This window comes from Lathamus discolor, chromosome 2, assembly GCF_037157495.1.
Source record: "Lathamus discolor isolate bLatDis1 chromosome 2, bLatDis1.hap1, whole genome shotgun sequence".
Taxonomy (NCBI): Eukaryota; Metazoa; Chordata; class Aves; order Psittaciformes; family Psittacidae; genus Lathamus; species Lathamus discolor.
The window spans coordinates 57,538,591-57,557,866 of NC_088885.1; the positions used below are offsets into that span (position 1 = coordinate 57,538,591).

Sequence of the window (19,276 nt, forward strand, 5' to 3'; positions counted from 1 at the left end):
CACGTAGGGTAGCACCCGTGCTCCCTCGGTGAAACTGTGGCTAACAGGCTGGAAAACGCTCCGAAGGTTTCTGGTTTCCACTGTAATGCTGCATTGTTTCTGCTCCTGTAGGATCCATGAGCTGCCCCATCCTTTTTGCAAGGGCACGTAGTGATAGGACAAGGGGGCATGGCTTGAAACTGAAAGAGCACAGATTTAGATTAGGTATTAGGATGAAGTTCTTCCCTTTGAAGGTGGTGAGGCCCTGGCACAGGTTGCCCAGAGAAGCTGTGGCTGCCCCATCCCTGGCAGTGTTCAAGGCCAGGTTGGATGGGGCTTGGAGCAACCTGCTCTAGTGGAAGGTGACCGTGTCTGTGGCAGAGGTGTTGAAACTGGGTGAGTTTTAAGATTTCCTTGAAGCACAAACCATTCTATGATTCTGTTATCCTCTTTTAACACTCTTGGGTAAACTGTCAGTAGCTCTGTTTTACAATAAACAGTAAGTGTTTGGAAGTGGGAATATCTACTAAGCAGTGCTGCACACAAAATCCCCATGTTATTAGTATGAGGCTGAAGATGCTGTTCGCTTGCCCCTTGAACATTTGTTAACCCTATGAGAAGTGAGCTCTGAAGGGCCTTGGTAGCCCCAGGTTTGGCTGCAGCTCCTTATGCTGGAATTCATCCCACAGTTCAAGAAATGGCCATGAGTCATGCCTGTCATCTGTAATTGCTTTTCTCCAGTTGCTGCAATTTGCTTTAAGGCCATTCTGCTCCTTGCTGCTGTCAACAGCAGCACACGTGCATCTCTACAGGGAGGGGGCTCAGCTGACCCAATGCGAACCTTGTGAAAGGAGCCATCAGTGTTCACTGGGACAGGCAGAGCTGGTGCCAGCCACTGGTGAAAACCCACAGAACCTAAAACCCTGGGTGAAGCTGCTTGGTGTTTTGGGAGCTGCAGATGTGACAGTAGCAGAGAGAATGATCAGCCAGTTTGCCCTTGGGCAGGACCAGGCTTTCCCTGCGTGCCCCAGCAGTGATAACCTTATCACATATCCCTACGCGTGCAGGGACAGATCTGCTCCCAGCGGTGACAGGCGATGCGGCCCCGAGTTCAGCACTGGGCCTGCTCAAAGGCAACACTTGTCAGGCAGCTGCACAGGAAGAGCAGGTGGAGAAATAAAAGACAGGCAATGGATGCAATTCGAGGTGACCTTGGCATGTGAACATGCTCTGCTGGCTGCTAGCAAATGCTGTGAGTGAAAAAACAGGGCTGAAGATGCAGAGAGCTGATGCCCACTATGGTGTGTTTCACTCCCTGGATGTGGGGATGTGCCAAGAGTGGGAGCTGTGTGTGTTTTGCTTTTCAGAATTCCAGGAAAAGAGGGAAAGTCAGGACTCTGGAAGCATAGCTGGGCTGAGGCACCATGGGTCTGCAGCTGGGTCCAGCTTTGGCTCTTCCTTACCTGGTGCCACATCCCACCAAGATTTGGGGACAGGCAGTGGCCATGCCACAAGCAGCCCTTTGTCATCTCAGTGCATGTCCATGCATGTGTAACCATCATGCATGTTGTATCAGACCCCACACAGCATATTTGAGAGAATGACAATGGAAAGTAAAGTGAAAATGGGAAAGAAACAGGAAGCCAGTTCGAGCCTTTATGTGGTTTTCTACTTCCTACAGCTTTTACACACTTGTCTCTGGGTTTTCTTTTAGCACAGAGTTATGGTGCCAGTAAAGTAGTGTTTAAATGCTTCACTGGTCAGAAACTACAACTCCACCAGTATAGTGTATTAAATTAGCTCAGGGAATGATTTAAGGAAAGCCATAGCATGGTCAAGACCTGCAACGCTGAATGTCTAAAGGGTGTTGTGCCAACTCTCACTCTGTGTATGTCTGTCATAACTAAAAGCAGAGGACCTGAAACCTGGTCAGAGGGACAACATGATTTGTAGAGCTTTCCATCAGATTAATTTGGCAGACACTGGGTGATTCTTCCCTGTCCTCCACATCCATGGCTCAATGTTCTTTGGATGCAGTTAGAGGGACTTTAAACCCCACTAGCACAGCAGGACCCATCTCTGGTGGGATCAGATCCTTCTGCCTTTGCTCATGAGAACAATACTGCCCTTGAGTGATATTCTTCCACTGGACTAATACTGTGGGACTGAGTAATGTCATATCTCTTGCTGCTATCTGTGTTTGGAGCAGAGATTGCATCTGACCTGCTGTGCTTTAAGCAGCAAGCATGGTGTTACATGAACTTGACTGTTGTGTTTAAAGCTCCCAGACAGGGTCACAGATCCTCTCCTTCCAGCCTTCTGAAACCAGTCTCAGCTCAGCAACTGAACGAAAAGGAAAGCCTGATAAAATGAGTCTGTCCCCTCAGTTCTTTTCTCCACATCTTATGCTTTGAAGGCGGTTGAGGAGCATCAAATGTCCTAGATGCTGAGCCAGACTCACAGAGGCAGGCAGAATTTTGTAAAGCAAATTCTCTGTGATACTCAGTTGAATACTGCCAGAGTCTTTGGTATCAAATATCTTATTTTATACCAGGTAAAAGCCCTCCTATATAGGATTCATCTATCCAGATGTGGACATCCACACCCAAGTGGGCTGGTCTCCTTTGTAGGTGATGGAGATAAAAAGACACTTCAGGAGTCTTCATGCGAGGCCCTCTATGTAAGCTGAATCTCATCAGCTACATAGAGGAAGTGCCCGTTCTTGCCATGGACTCTAAGTAGTCCAGGGGGGACCAGCTCCTGGGGACATCTAATGACAGTGGAGATCAGTCTCTCCTCCGTACCTAAGGCTCTCCACATCATGGTGAGACCATGAAATGTACATTTCTCCCTTATTCGATAGCCTGATGAATCATCGCCACCAGCTTTCTCATTTCTAGTGGTGTTTGCTGGAGGAGAGCTGGTGGCACAGGGTGGCAGTGTGACAAGATGCAACATCCCTGGCTAAGCCCTATCCCAAAGGGAACCTCCTCCAAAATCCCCCCTCAGATCCCTCATCCAGGCATGTGTTCGGGTCAACCAGAAACCCTTCTCACAGCTAAAAAAATGGTGAAAAAAGGACAGATATTCTCCCCCTGTTCCTCACTGGTCCCCCGGCAGTTGCATCAGCCTCTTGCTCCATCAGTTTTCCACTCTCTGCTCCCCCACTGCCAGAAACCCTGCTGTGTCTGTTGCTTGCTGGCCTCTGTGGCAGCAGGACAGCCCAAAACTCCCACCTGCAAGGGCTCATCCTAGGCATTTTTTCATCCAAAACTCATCTGCACTAGCATGAAGTGGAGATAACTGCTGTCTCTCTGCAGCCAGCCCTGAGGGTTAGCACTGTTAGAATTTGCTCCAGCTTTTTCACGAGGTGCTAAGCAAAAACTCGCATCCACAAACCCACATAAGCAGCAGTTACTCAACCCTAACCCTGGGCATTAAGTACTCCTGAAGCTACACTCTGGGAGGTCAGTTGCAGGCAGCCACTAGCCAGGATGTGGGACTGTGGTAAACCATAGCAGCACTTCTGGCAGGGGGACAATATCCCACCATCTTAGAGAGGAAAACATGGATTGTGGCTGGCCTGGGCAATGCAAAGGCCAGTGAAGATAGGGGGGAAATTGCAAGGACAATGGGCTGAACACAGATGTAAAGCAAAGTGGCAGCTGAGTTTGCAAGGAGTGAGTCCGTACACCAAGGGGGCTGTTCTGTGCTAGTGGGGCTGAAAATGAAGGTAAAGCTGTTACTAGCATTTCCCTAGGGGGAGTGATTAGTGGCTAGTGAGATGCTGTTGACAGGAATACTGCCTGCAGCATGGAGCAACTAATGAAATAGATGAATCTTGAGGTTCCAGAGAGAATGGGACGCTGGAAAGTCAGTGGTATTTTTAGCCTGGCTGTCTAAAGAAATGAGAGGTTTTGCAACTGCTCTGTTCCGAAAATACAGGCTGCTTTTGCCATTCCTCCTTCATACTGAGCATTAGGCTCAAGGGGCCCTGTCACCCTGTTCTCCCTCTGTGGGCACTGTCCACACCACACTATCAGCGACAATTTGGAGGTGACCTGGGGACAAGAGGTTAGTCTGCTACTCACTCACTCCCTCACTCCCTCCCTCCCTCCTCCCTCCCTCCCTCTCACTCACTCATTTCCCACCAATGCCAGTCCCCTAAGCCATCAGGACAGGATGGGACTGCCCATGGGCTGGGGCTCAGAGACCTGGAGTGAGCTTGGCTTCAAGGGATGAAGGCTGCTAGTGAGGAAGACTTGCTACAGGGTTTTTTCCTGCATGACTGTGGCTAGCAGCCACATCAAGCTAAGGTCAGCCACACAGGGGTGCTTCTATGTCCGAATAAGTCTGGTACCAACCCAGCAGCCAACAGCAAGGACAAGTTCATGTTATTGCTCAGACTTTGCTGGTTTGAAGGACATCTTGTTATTTGGCAGTGTTTTCCCTTCTTTTGTGTGTTTCATGGAGCACTGCCGGGGATGTGACTTATGAGGCTGAAGTGCTTCTGACTATTGACCTTTCCTGTGGACATCGTAGAGGATCCTATTATCTATCTCTTGGTGGGAACTAGTCCTGCTCATGCCAAAGAAGTTGCAAAGATACAACTTTACTATGAGAGCGGTGAGGCCCTGGCACAGGTTGCCCTGAGAATTTGTGGCTGTCCCATCCTTGCAGTGTTCATGTTGGACAGGGCTTAGAGCAACTTGCTCTAGTGGGAAGTGTCCCTCTCCGTGGCAGGGGGTTGGAACTGGATGAGCTTTAAGGTCTCCTTCATCCCAAACCATTCTAGGATTCTGTAAGTCTATGATCCTATGAACTGCCAGAGAAACAGAAAAAACCTGCAAGTTCCTGTCCAGAATTTGTTTCCTGAAGACTGTTTGGACAGGGGTTGTGGGTGAACATGCCTGTGATTTAATGGGAAGAGCAAAGACTGAGGTCATTCAGAACTGCATGCTTTCTCACCAGTGCTTTCCCATTGTTTGCTCAGCTCAAATCAGTTTCTCCCAGGTTCTGCAAAGTTTTCTTGCTTTTGAATGTAGAGGCTTTCCTAAGGAGTTTCATCTCTGTGCCTGAAGGAATTGTAGGCAGTGATTCATCAGAGAGACAACACATCCCAAACAACTAGAAGGTCAACTGCTCCTTAAGGCAAAAATATTTTGCAGTGATTTATAGCCATATCTGGGAAAATAAAGCTCCTACATGGTGAAAACAGGCAAATAATAGATTGAGAAGAATTTCTTGTCATCAACTCAGTGCCCTTTTCACAGAAACATCACACGCTTTACATATGTAACAAAATTTTTTATTCTGTTTTATTAGTAATGGATGTGGAATAGCCAGTTGAAGAGTTGGATTGATGTATCTTTCTCTTTTGAGCAGTGTTTAATTTTCTAATTACAGTCCAGATGTAACATTTACACTGAAAAATACTTACAGATTCAACCTCATACTCAAAAAATTCCTACTGCAAATACAGTTAGTACATTAAAAAATGAACAACAGAAACAATCCCAGAAACTTTGTAACAGCACAGACTGGTTATGGCCTTGAGTTAAGTTCAAGTATTTCCCAGTGGAATGCAATGCAAGCAACAAGGTAATCTGGCTTTTACATGGGACATTCCTGGCCCTGAATGGTAAGAATAGAAATATAAGTGTGGGCACTTAATCCGACTAAGTTTAGCAAGAGAGTCAACATTTATGATTAGTTCAGCTACAAAGATAAACCCCTCTTGTGTGTGAACAAAACTACTATCCTCTGAAGAAAAAAAAGCAAAGCATTAATTATACTGCTGGCATTTCTTCTGCCTTCTGCCATCTACTTGAAATTCCTTCAGCTGCCAGTTTAGTTTGTAATGGTTGTGATGGGAATCTTGCTTGTGGTTATGCATATTTTGCCTCTCTATCTTTTTCCTTCCCAAACTGACACAATAAAATAAGGGATCTTTGCTCTTTCCTTGAAAGTCATCACTTCTGCAGAGACATTAATTCATGTCTGTCACCTTTGTGGCAGTGACTTGGTGGAAAGATGCAATACCTGACATGCTTTAGAGTCCAAGGAGTGAAGGAGGAAGGGGGAAAGTGAGCAACTCGGTATACATAATAATAATAATCCTTTATATTTCTGGGGCTCTCTGACTCGTGCTGGCTTCTGTGTATGGCTCAGATGTGATCTGGCAGAACTGAGGTCAGAGGAATCAGCAGTGTCCTCCAGGCTGGCTGGGACTTTGCAGGAAACTGCTTCTCTCCCAGGCAGCCGACAACACCACAGCAATCCTGCCAGGAATGTGCTTTTGTGCTTCTGTCCCTGTCAAAATACTTGGAAAACATGGGGAAGCAAGATTAGCTCTCATTCGGAAAGCATTTTATGTAAAGAAGCATTTCAAGCCTGATAGATGAGCAGGGCTGGCTGGAAGGATGGCTGAGAGAGCAGTTACCCTATCTATCTCCCTGCCCAATGAGTAGGTTGTATTGATTGCCCAAGATTCTGCCCTGGCTCTAGTACTCATCAATATTGCAATTATTGACTCTTACTTTGGAAAATAGTGTGTGCGTATTAAATGCATGGTGACACCAGCCAGGAGGAGGCTGCAAATCTGCTGCAGACCAATAGACCACTCAAACCCCCCTTACTGTGGTATGAAAATTAAAAGGCAGTTTGAAGGATGGCAGGAAGATTCTGACTGTACAAGCCCACATCTGAAGAGGGGAGCAATCCCCGTGTCTGCAGAAGATGGGGGTTTGGGGAGGACCAGGGTGGCAGATGCGTGAATAAAGAGGAGCAGAGTGGGAAGATGTGACCTGGCTGCTGGCGGTTCAGAGACACCAAGGAAGACCGTGCTAGGAAAGCAGCCCTTGGATAGAAGTTGATGACACTGGAGTTGTTTAGCTGACAGCAGACTTGAGGAAGATAAAAACAGCCTTCAAACACCTGAAAGCTTCTGCAGACATTAAAGGCATGAGACATTCTCCATGTCTGCTGAGGAGAGGAGACATGACGGGTTGCAGCAAGGGGGCATCATGTTAGCCATTAAGGAGACATTTGATGGTGCCAAGTTGGCAAGAAGAGCTGTAGTCCTTTCCAGCCCTGTTGCTCTGAGTGTTTCTGATCCTGCAGTCATGGAGCCCTAGGATCTCCCCTTGAGCACTGGCCACCTGTATCACTGGGGCAGGGGATATAGCCCTGCTGTATAAAATAGGTTTAATGAGTCAGTCAAGTCTCTGTGACCAGGTTCTGGGGTTTTTGGCTTAAAATCTGCCCCCTGCTTTCCCCATTTTGAGGTATTGGCCAGGATGGCTTCTGGAAGCAAGAGCAAGGGAGGCACATGCCTATCCCTCTGTTTGGTGACTTGGTGAATCCACAGGTCAACAGGAGCTGAGGGGCTGATGTGAGTCATTGGGAAATGCTCATGCCATGGCTGGGGCTAAAGAAAGTTTCACTGTTATGGGCAGGAACAATCCAAAATCCGGGCTCCTGCATAGGACTGGGCCTTACAGCATTGCATGGGAAGGACAAGTTTATCTGGGGCTGTGATACTGCTGCTTATCAGGAAGGAATCTGAAAAACCCAGGCAGCATCCAGCCATCAGAGTTTCCATCTTTCTCTTGGGATCATGACTTTAAATACACACTGTTTCCCGTGGGGAACAGGGCTGGCAGTAAAAGAGAAGTCGAATTGATGTGGAGGACAAGCGTTGTAATTATTAAGGAACAAATTTCTACCCAGCAGCACCTCTTCTCTCCCCCCCCAGCAGCCCTGGTCTGTGGACCTGCATGTATTTGTCTTTATGACAGCAGCACCATCAGCAAACAGCCTCTCCTGCATTGCACAGCACAGCCCCGGCCCAGAAGGAGCACACATTCCCAAACAAAGAACAAGGATAAACAGTGTAGTTGGGTGTGTTTGTCTCCCCACCACTGTGGTGTGAGCTTTCTGAGCCTTTCATGCAAATTTCATGGCACATGGGCCATCCTTGTGTGCAGTGAATGTTATGTTACTACTGACTGTTGATGCTGGGGGGATGCATTGGTCCTCTTCATGGATGCAGTTGTCCATTTTCAAGGAGAAGATCCCTAACAGCTGGAGCAGGCAGTACTCCAGGCATTTTACCAATGCCTTCAGCAGACCATGGCATTTTACCAATGCCTTTCAGCAAGCCTGAAACTTCCCCAGACTGTTATGCGAAGCCATACTAAGTATTTTCAGCTGAGTATCTCATAGGATGTTTTTTTGCTTTCTTTTTAAACCTACTTTTTTGCTGCTGGCACTGTACTCTAATGGCATGGCACAGCTCAGCTGAGGTTCCCAGGAGCTGAAGGCCATTCCCAAGTTCTCTGCCTGTTCCCCAGAGTGGCCAAAGGGCCCAGCCACCTTCAAAACCGGCATCCTCAGGACTTTCAGGGACTGATCTTAAGGACATGAGAAAGGTGCCCAGTGAGAAGTCATGAAGATCCAAATGGATCAGAAATACTGGCATGGGGAACTGCATGAGCCTTTGTGTGGCTGGCACAGCCCTGAGGGAACAGCTTGCATAAGGACAGCTCTGTGGGTTTACTTTTTTGCATTAGGTTAGATCTTGGAGGCTTTGCCTGTTTGGGTTCTCCATGGCGGTGAATCAATCACTGGAATCCTGGGAGGCTGTGAGAGCATCTGCCAAGCCACAGGCATCTTGGGAACATCTCAGGGGTCAGACCAGTTCTGATACATGACAGAATCGGGCAGTTACTGGTTTCAGCCTCTACTATTTGGCAGGAATAAGCACAAGGACATGCTCCTTGTGCTCACAGTGATGATGTTTTCTATTTTGTGTTACTGGAAGGAAACAAAGCCATAGCCCAGCAGCTGTACAAGACACATGGGATGAAACCACCCTGAAAAAGCACATCCTTGGCACCAGCAGGAGCCTTGTTGCTCTGCAGCTTGATTTTAACATGCTCCCAGACTCTGTAGATGCATGAAAACCACCCTAAAACCAAGCCAAGCTGAAAAAATCTCGTCATGGACTAGGGAGAAAACTTCTTGCTACTGTCCTGGTCCTGCCCCCACTGAAGCCAGATCACATTGCTAAGGACCCCCAACCAAGTGTGTGAAACCTGCCAGTTCCCCGGGTAAGGCTGGAAGGTAGAAGCCCAAAGGCTGCTCCAGGATGCAATCAGCCGTAGTCCTGGACCAGCTGGGTTTCCTAGGGGAGGTGGAGGGCTGTAAAATTACCAGAGGGCTGATATTACATTTATATATATATATATATGTATGTCTATATGCACACACACATGTTCATATGTGGCTGTATATATACGTACATGTATACACACACCATGCATAGACCTGTCATCTGCCACTATTTATAAGGGTTTGATTAAACAGGAAAACAAGTTTGCCAACACTGATCTTCCAGTCTCTAGTAAAATTCAGCAAATAAAGAAGTCTAAACCCTTTATGGTTTTGTTTTCCTGGTTGCATAGAGGCACTTTCTGGTGATGTGAAGCAGCAGTTTGTTGAAAAGAGTGGAACTGCAATGATTCCGTCACATCTGTAGCAAGTGCTGCACAGGCACCGGTATGATGCTATGTCACTGCTTGCTCCTGCTGTGTAGTGTTTGGTCATTTTGCTTATTGCTTTGATGCAGAGGAATAAAAGACAAAAACTTTCACGCTGTGCTAGCTAGGTTTCCCTGTGTAAGGCAATCACTGTGTTTCTGCCCCATAACTTGATGTGGGTACCAGCTTGTGGCTTGCAGCATCCAGCAATGCCTTCATTTCCAGCGATGCCTGCTAGAGCATTTAACAGTTCAGGTGGGACATCAGCTGTGTGTCATGAAGGTTCATGCAATATGTCAGTTGGGTTTTTTTGTTTATCAAGGGATCAGGAATTAATTTTGATTAAGGATATTTAGTAATTAAACACTGCCTGACCTACAGCACTCTAGCCTTGCCATGCAGGAGAAGAGCTGCTCGCTGCTGGCCTGACTTCTCTTCTGAGCCACCAGCAGCTCCTCTTCCCATTATAACATGCTGTCCAGTCTCTGCTGGGGGCTCCAGTGGTGACCGAAAGGGTAGGAGATGTTGGGGGGTTGCTGTTTCTCACTGGAGGTTGCCAGCTGGAGAACGTGTTGGAAAAAGGGAAGAAATGTCTTTTGTTAACACACTGGAAGACAGCACTAAAAGGGTCTGAAACTCCTTTTCTCTCTTGACTCTCATATAAAAATTGCGCCTGTGCCCTGTGAAATGAATGCAGTAACCAAAAAAACAGAAACAAACCAAAATAAAGCTCCCACTCACACTGCCCTCTCTCCTTTTAGACAAAGCTATATCCATACAGATGTCTTTCCATCTTTACTGCTTGAGCTTCCTTTCTCCAAGCTGGCCTTGGGTTTAGCACCTTGTTTCTCTTGAGCGATGTTGGCTCTGTTCTGCTCTACCACTGTGCCACCCGAGGCAGGACTGCTGGTTCGAGAAGGTTGTGTGTTACCCTGGGTGCTGCTGTAGCTCTGAAATGCTATGTCTAACTGCTCCTGGGCCACTCGTAAGTGTTTGTGAAGGGTGGACAGGTCTGACGGGAGGTTCTCATCCGGGCTGGTGCACTGCTGCTCCTGAGCAACGTTAGCCAAGTTCTGCTCGTGAGCCATCAGGCTGTTGGGGATCTTGGTGGACTTTTCTGATTTCACTACCAGGTTGTACTCAGGAGGGCAGGAGATGTTCTTTGGGTAGGCATAATTGTACGGGGGTTGCCTGAAGCTGTTGATTTTCCGGTTGCGAATGGCGTCTCGGATGGTCCCAAACCCCAGATGAAACATCTCACACATGTTCAGCAATAAGCACAGGCAGCTCACCACATACATCACCAGGAGAAAGATGGTCTTCTCTGTTGGCCGAGACACAAAGCAGTCCACAGTGTGAGGGCAGGGGACTCTGTTGCAGACATAATAGGCTTCTACCTCAAAGCCATAGAGTAAATACTGCCCTATCAAAAAGCAAACTTCAAATGAAGCTCTGGTGAGTAGCTGAAAGACATAGATTTTCATCAGTCCTTCTTCTTGGATACGTCTCCTCCCATCATGCTTTTGCTGCTCTTTGCTCTTGGGCTTGGCTTTGGCTTTCTCACGTTCTGCTGTGTCGTCAGAGATCATGGGCTCATCTTCATCAGCCTCCATTGCGTCCTCCATGTTGCGCACTGCCTGCCAGTTCAAAGCAAACTGCTTCTTCTTCTTAAATCCCTTGAACTTCTTCTCCTCCTCTGCCGACCGGGCGATCCTGTGGATGGCATAGCCCAGGTACATGACTGAAGGGGTGGATATCATGATGATCTGGAAGACCCAGAACCTGACGTGTGACAGCGGCGCAAAGGCATCATAACAGACATTGTCACAGCCAGGTTGCTTGGTGTTACAGGTGAACTTGCTCTGCTCATCAGAGTAGATGGACTCCCCTCCCACCGCTGTCAAGACAATGCGGAAGACGATGAGCACGGTGAGCCAGACCTTCCCCACAAAGGTGGAGTGATTGTGAATCTCTTCTAGCAGGCGGGTTAGAAAGCTCCAGCTCATGTTGGTCATAAGGGCTATTCAGTTATAACCTGCAAGAAGAGGGGGGAAATAAATAACAGAGCTGTAAGTTAACATCTGTGCTGCAGTCAGTGATATGGCTGTGACACTGGCACATCTGTGACACATTGAGTAATTTTATCTCAAAGAGGCACCCTTCACTGCTGTAGCCCATCTCCCTGGAACCTGTAATGGATCATGACATGGGGCTGACCACGAGAGTGCAGCATCGGGGAATGAGCTGTGGCCAGTGTGGGAACATGCTGCACCACTGTGAATGGAGGCAGAGATACCTAGTGGTACTGGATAAACAAAGATGAATAACACAACAAGCCACAGCACCCACTAGATTCATTGTTCCCAACTTTGCTGCCTGTTTCAGGACGTTGCTGTGCTGTAAGAAGGGTTTGGGTGACTGTAAAAGTGAATGCAAGGTGCCATGGAAGCCACCTAGGCATGAAAAAGTGGTTGGCTTGTGATAATCTCTTGCCTGCATGCCATGTGCTCAAGCGCCTGAGCTGAAAATGGGAGTAGAGGATGCTGTCCACAACACAGAGTTCCACTGCTCAAATATCTTTCATTAGCAAACCCAGAAAAATGCAAAGAATCAGCAAAAGAATGGGAATATTTATGTTTACAGGCCGATGGCCCTTTTAAGTTCCTTTTGAAAAAAACAAACCAAAACAAAACAAATGTTTAATCAAATGCAGATTGTTTTAAAAATAAATCTTGAAAAGTTTTCAGAGAAAAACATGCATTTATTAGACCTGGAGACAGCTGTGGAGGAAGAGCTTGTAATAACCATTTTGTGTGTGGCTTAACTTGCAGTGGGGCCTCAACCTGGGCTCCTTGGGTAACCCCAGGCATCATTAAGGGCAGAAGGCAATTTTACTGCTTGACTGGCAGCAGCCCTGACAAGATACCTGGATACCTGCAGCTGGGTAGATTTAGATTAGATATTAGGAAGTGTTAGGTGGTGAGGCCCTGGCACAGGTTGCCCAGAGAAGCTGTGGCTGCCCCATCCCTGGCAGTGTTCAAGGCCAGGTTGGACAGGGCTTGGAGCAACCCGGCCTAGTGGAAGGTGTCCCTGCCCGTGGCAGGGGGGTGGAACTGGATGAGCTTTAAGGTCCCTTCCAACCCAAACCAGTCTGTGATTCAATGAGCAATAGGGAAAGCACCCAGACCCAAAGAGCACTGTGACAGGGAACAGTGAGGCTCTCACCCCAGGACAACAGGGAATGGGCTCATCCTTTCTGCTCCCCTGCATCCCTTCTCTGAATGATCTTCCAGCTTGTTATTGAGTTTACCCACTTCGTTTCCACACGGGGACTTGATGGCAGGCAGTAAATTAGGCATCTGTGTGTCCTGTCACATCTGTGAACTGACACCTACCACTGCACCCAGAACCGCAAAGAGTTTATATGTTGGTGGCAGATGTAGGAACCAAGAACGTGAACACGTACGGGAGCGAGTTAGCATGGGATGGCACATGGCAATGGTGTGTTATGGCTCAGCACAAGCTGGCCTAGCACAGGCTACTCCCCTGCAGTGCTCCACAATCATGAAGAGAAAGGAGCTGTTGTCCATACATTGAAAGAGTATGGACTTCAAACCTTCCCCTCCATGCTGGTAAGCATGGCTGAGTGGAGGTAAACTGAGGTACAAGCCTGGTCCTAACCTGGTTTTGCATCTCTTTTATACAGAGACACAAAATTAAGCCCTAGGATCTCCATGGCACAAGCTGGGTTTTAAGCCCATCAGCCACGCCAGGTGCAGGGCGGGAGCAGCCACCAGCATCAGCCATGGGCACAGCCCCATGCAGAAGCAAGAAGGGGAAATGTGCCTTGCTCTGTTCTCCTTATCAGGCCTTTCTGGAATGCAGTTTTGCTCATGCTGCTTCCCAGGACAGGAGCCAAACAGCCCTGGTTTGCTCAGTGCTTGCCTTCATGCTGCCCTGGGAGGTAGCAGCGCAGCCCGAGGCTCAAGATGCAGTGAAATTCTTCTGCTGTCAAGGGCTCTCAAGACCAGGCAGATGGAATTTTCTAACCTTGCTATTTCTAGATCAAACAAATCCTCTGCGAACCCAAACCCCCAAGTCTTCACATGCCAGAACGAGAGTGTGGGAGTGCTCTGCAGATGGTGTTATTCTTGTCCTGTAGCTGGAGAAACTGAGGCAGAGAGCAAAGAAACAGCTCACTCCAGGCTGGGTAATAACAGCTGTAAGAAGCTGTAATAACAGGGGTTAACCTGCACAGGGGTTACTACAGGCTGTAGTAAGCCAGAAGAAGAGGTGGGGAAGTTCTCCTCCCTGCCCTCAACTTACCTTGTGAAGAACAACAGCCCTCAAAGCTGCTGGGATCAGAATCCCCATCTCCTGTGCCAAAAGTGATGCCTTGGACCCAATGGTCGATACAGAAGCACTGCTGCAGATAAGACAATTCAGCTACTGCAGAAAAATGTGGAAAGTGATCCCCACAGAGCTATTCTTTATTTATTGAGGAAATTGAGGTTACTCAGGGGCAAGATAGGAAAGCATCCCCTTTAAGTGCTTTTTTTGCTTCTTTAAAGTGGATACACTCTAAAGTGTATTTAACCCTTCCTCTGATTGGTTTCCCTATTCAGATATGGGCAAATGGGGCAGATATGGGGTGTTAAATGATTTGCAGGATTAATCTGGGCACTCGGCCAAGCTCCAGCTGACAAAGGGCTGGGAAGGGAAGACCCCGCTGAGTGCAGCTATGGCCCACTGCGGGGCATGGTGCATCTGTCTGTGGAGCATCCGGGTCCAGCCAAGGCAGGGCTGGGGCTTGGGTTGAGCACACACTGGCACCAGATTGGCTGGCCACACACCAGCTCCCATCTGCAGCCCCAGCTAGCTGCAAACCCCACGTTGTTCTACAACACAGGCTTCAAATGTCCTGTAGAGCAGTTCCTCTATAATTTCAGTGCTCCCCCAAAGGGTTTGTGGGGTCTGCATCAAGATTAATTCACCATTTTGCAAGTGTTACTTAAGGACACAATTCCCAAAGCTCAGACTCACCTCCCAACAGCTATTTGCTGGAGCAGGGGCAGTCTAATCAAGGTAATGAGGGCTTTTGAAGTAAATATTCAAGTTTTGATCTGAGAATAGTGAGAATTGTCAGCAAAGCACCCACATTTTAGAAAGGGGCACCCAATAGCATTGGTTCGAAGCACTCACAAACCGCCTGAGTCAAGGAAAAGAAAAACCCAGAACTGGTAGGCTGTTGCTTTCAGAAGACCACCTCTGGTTACCAGCTCAGAGCCCGAGCTGTTGGTCCTGCCACTGACCATGTGGCTCTGCCCTCCATGCACATCTGGATCTGCAGGAAACAGCCTCGAGCTGTTTCTATACCCCTAGGAGCCCACTGTTGTCTTTTTGTATGATCACACCTTGATGTTATGCTCTCATGTGTCCACCCACTCTCCTGGCACCGTATTTGAAAGCAAGAGCTAAAGGAAACGAGTTAAAAACCCCTCCTACAATCAGTTCAGTTAAACTATCCAGTGCTTTTTGCAATTTACTGGCTAGAAAGACTACTATGAGATCTCAGTGCCATTAATTGCTTGCGGGAAGTTTATTTTTATTATATTTTGGAATCAATTATAAGACAAGCAAGCTTCCAAGGAAGGATTTGTTCACATTGCTTTTGCTGATGAATAGGATGGTGCTAGGGAAAGATTATATACCTCATCTCCTCACAATGCCAACTATCAAAGCACAAAAAATGGCTTTTTGCATCTTCTGTGTGCTTCAGACCTAATTCCTCCATGTAGCAGGAAAGTTACACAGTCCAGCACCCTGGGGAAAAATCGCTGTGTGGATCTGGAGCAGGTAGATGGATTAGATTAAGTGGTTTATGTAGCTAAATTATCTGCCAGAGAGATTGCATGAGAGGACCCACCATCCCTCTGGCTTTGAAATCCATTCATTCAGTCCTCTATCTTCACATGTCACCTCCAGGCTAGCTGACATGCAGTGTATGAAACACACGGGGGGGTACAAGTTTCACTTCAAAACAGCTACAAAGGAGGACTTGGACCATTCAACCCACCAGTAACACTTAAAGTAGTGAAAACTCTGTGGCCAGGTGCTGGAACGAGCTGTTGGCTCCACGTTCTCATCATGATTACTTCCCAAAACCCACTGATACCTCTGCGCAATCACAGGGATAACTATTGGAACTGGTAAAACGTTAAAATCTGAGTCTAACATAAGCAGAAGAAGGAACAGAATAAACAGAGAAAAACATCTGTGCTAGCTGGATGCCTTTCCTTTCTGAGCAATTCCCACACCATTGCTTAAATTTCAGGGAAAACAATGGTATAAACCCAACTTACAGAGACATGGTGCTTCCCGTGGTGGCTTTCCCTCCTGCGCCGGCATTCCTGTGCTGCCAGCCCTCCGCCTTGCCCTAGATAAACTCCTGCTGCCTCGGTTCAGCCATGCTCCAGTGGTTGGAAACCAGAGCTCAAGGGAAGTATTTGACGTGCTGTCAAACTCCGCCTCTGCAGCGGCCAGGCACCCACCGCCGAGGTCCTGCCCCAGCTGCCTGCACCCCTATGGCCCGTCCCACTGCCACTACTGCCCCCCCTTTGCATCGCCAAGCCATGGGAGAAGGAGAGAAGGTGTTACATATAAATATAAACATATATATCCAGGAAGAATGGGGCACTGGTTTTAAATCCAAACAAGCCGCCAGGTCTGGTTTTAGGAACGCTGCCTGGAATTTTGCTGCTGAGCTCTTGAGCTGGTTGGAAGTAAATTAATAGCATCAGCTAGTGGCACTGGTAACAGATTTGTAAGACAGAGAGCATGACTAATAGGGAACATGTGGAAAACACATTTTGTCAGAAGTTCCTTGGTTGCTGGGGAAAAATAAATAGAAAGAGACAAGGCTCACTAATGAGGAAAACTGCTCTGAAGCTCCTTCTTTGCTGCAGCTTTCTCTGAAAGAGGTGGTGCACCTCCCTCCAAGCTGGTGCATGGGAGCAAAGAGCAGATGAAGGATGGGGAAAGGTTTTTGAGCACACAGGGAGACTCTTTGGCTTCTTTATGGGAATGTGCATGAAGCTTAAGGCAAGTAGAGAAGGAAACCTCCATTGTGATGGTCCAAGAATCACCTTTTCATTCCTGCTCCACCCTTGGAAGCTTTGGCATTGCCACCCCAGTGAAATCAGGGCTCCAGGTATCTGCTGAGATGAAAATGGAGAGTCAAGGCAGAAAGTCTCTCCAAGAGACAGTGAGGAGGAAAAGGAAGCAACAGCAGCCAAGAAGTCATGAAAAGGATCAGACTTAACCTTTGAGGGGAGAAAGCATGGGAAGATGGAATCACAGCATGGTTCAGGTTGGAAGGGACCTTAAAGACCATCCAATTCCAAACTCCTGCCACAGGCAGGGACACCTTCCACTAGACCAGGTTGCTCCAAGCCCCGTCCAACCTGGCCTTGAACACTGCCAGGGATGGGGCAGCCACAGCTTCTCTGAGCCAGTTGTGCCCAGAGCCTCACCACCCTCATTACATTTTGATCAAGGGGGTCATTTGAAACCATATGGTTCACTGTGAACTTTCATCCCTGGTCCTGACAAAGCAGGATATCCACCCTGCTGTCAGACCTCTGTTTTCCTAAAGACCCCAAAGGGCTGTGGAGGGGCAATTCCTGCTCACTGAAGCATCTCACGCTGGTGCTTTTGCAAGCAACAGCAGCTCCTTCACTGCTGCACACTGGTTAACGCTTCAGCCATACTGCTGAAAGCTGCTCTGCAAGAGCCAAGGAGTGTGTGAGTCTGTGCTGATGCCAGAGCTTGTCTGGGTAACAGAATTCCATGACACCTAATGGAGTCTCCAGGGGCCCTGGCATTTCTGGAAATAGTACAGTCATTTTGCTCATGGTTTTTAAGTTACAAACTATGTATTTACACGCAGTGATAAGTCAATTCACTGTTTGGAAGTACACATCTGTGATAGGCAAGTGGAAAAGCCGCATCAGCTGAGTTAGGTGTAGGGATGAACACACCCTTGGGGATATATGTCACACTAGGGAAATCAGGTTTATTTCAGAGGATTAAGCTTCTAAAGAAGCTACATTACCAAAATCCTTGCTGCATGCATCAACTTAAGCCCACAGCACATCAACAAAGCTTGCACTCTCAAAGAACACAGGAGATAGGGAGTTGGTTTCAGAGGAGAGCACCAGGCGTGCAGCAGATATCTCTAAGCCTCCATAGAGATTTCCTATTGGCACCCCTCTGAGGGGAAGCGAACATGCAGCAAGCTGAGGCCACATTACCCCTGCATGTTCTGGGGTCAGGTCTGGCCTCCAGCACGCCAGGGCAGTGACCTCCTTGCCCACATGGGTCTGCAAGTCTGCAGTGGATCACCCTGCAGTTACCTCCACAGGGGCCACTACGTAGTTCTTGGGTGTGCACCCCCCAGGCAGGGACCCCATATCTTCAGCCCATGTCACACCATCTGCTTCTTAAAGACAAGACCTATGAGATTCGTCAGACCTGAGGGATGGTCACTGAGGTCTCATTCCCATTGAAGAAGTGTGGTGAAACTTCCACCCGCTGCAGCTGGCGCAGGATGGAGCTGCAGAGAAGTATTATTAGTTACTTAAAAATAACTAGCTGAGAACAACTTCCAGGCTCTGCAGGACTATGGGCAGCAACTTACAGATAAAAGGCAGCTCAGCATGGTCCCTGTCCCGTGGGTCATGCAGTGTTTCCAGGCCCTTTGCTTTCTAACTGTGCGGGTTATTTATATACACAGCAATCTGGTCTGGTGGAAGTTTTCTAGGGGCATGTGTGCTCCAGGCAAGCCAAGCAACATCTGCTCCTGCTCCAGCCTCCTGCCCAGCAGGTCTGGCCATTGCACATTGTCGGATTGAGTGGTTTCCATCAGCAAACCATCACCCATGGGTCAAACCATTGCCCAGGGAAGGAATCCAGAAGGGTAGAGCCCGACCTATGCATTTCTCCTGCACACTTTAGATGGGTTTTCACTGTCCGGACAGCTTGTGTGAATGCTAAAACCTTTGTTGCATGGGTAATAACAGAGGATGGCAGGAGTATGCATACAGTTTCTGTTTTCTTGCTCCCAAGGAAGACACTGGAGTAAAAATAGAGCTTTTCTAAAACAGTAATACACATCTTTTCACTCCTGACCTACCCATGTCCTCTATTTACTGCTTGGCATTGAGAAAAGGGAATAAAAGATGGCAGAGACAGAGGGGGAATTGATATGCTGAAGCCTTGTATGATTCTGGCTGCTGCTGGGAGTCATGTGTCCAAGTCACCTCTCCACCCAGTCACCACTTGTGTTTCAGATTAGTGATCTATACCTCTCTTAGATGTTCTACTGGAGTAAGTAACTGCTGTCACTAGTGATAATGAGAAGTGGTATAATGTCTCCTTGCTATGTCAGTGATGAGTAGCACCCATAGTTATCCACTATGAACACAAATCTACAAAGCTTTATACTGTATTGTACCAGCAGTTCATTTTCTTCTCTGATTTTCACCTTTCGTATTTAATTCAATCAGTTTGAAAACTAAATGAAATTAAGACACACATCTTTGTTCGAATGGCAAGCCTGCTTTTCAAAACAAGACCCAGGAAGCAATGTCATGCCTGGAGTCTCCAGAGCCTTCAGCAGCCCAGGGACCCAAGTTGTGTCATTGCCCTGGTGATGTGCTGGCTGGGCTTGGGAGTTCTACTGGGACACAGAGCCA

General features: G+C 47.8%; 1 protein-coding gene across 6 annotated transcripts in view; it reads right to left on the minus strand.

The window, feature by feature from the left end:
- Positions 1-5,271: 5,271 nt before the first annotated feature.
- The window catches only part of GJC2 (gap junction protein gamma 2), a 38,368-nt gene continuing 24,363 nt past the window's right edge, over positions 5,272-19,276 (minus strand). For 4 of the 6 annotated variants that reach the window (XM_065666946.1, XM_065666947.1, XM_065666943.1 and 1 more), the window contains one exon: positions 5,272-11,556. In XM_065666946.1, the coding sequence (XP_065523018.1) occupies positions 10,289-11,536 (1,248 nt within the window). In that variant the 5' untranslated portion in view covers positions 11,537-11,556 and the 3' untranslated portion in view covers positions 5,272-10,288. Of the gene's footprint in view, positions 11,557-13,847; positions 13,948-15,883; positions 16,026-19,276 lie in introns of those variants that run through there. The other 2 variants (XM_065666945.1, XM_065666944.1) reach the window with 2 other exon arrangements.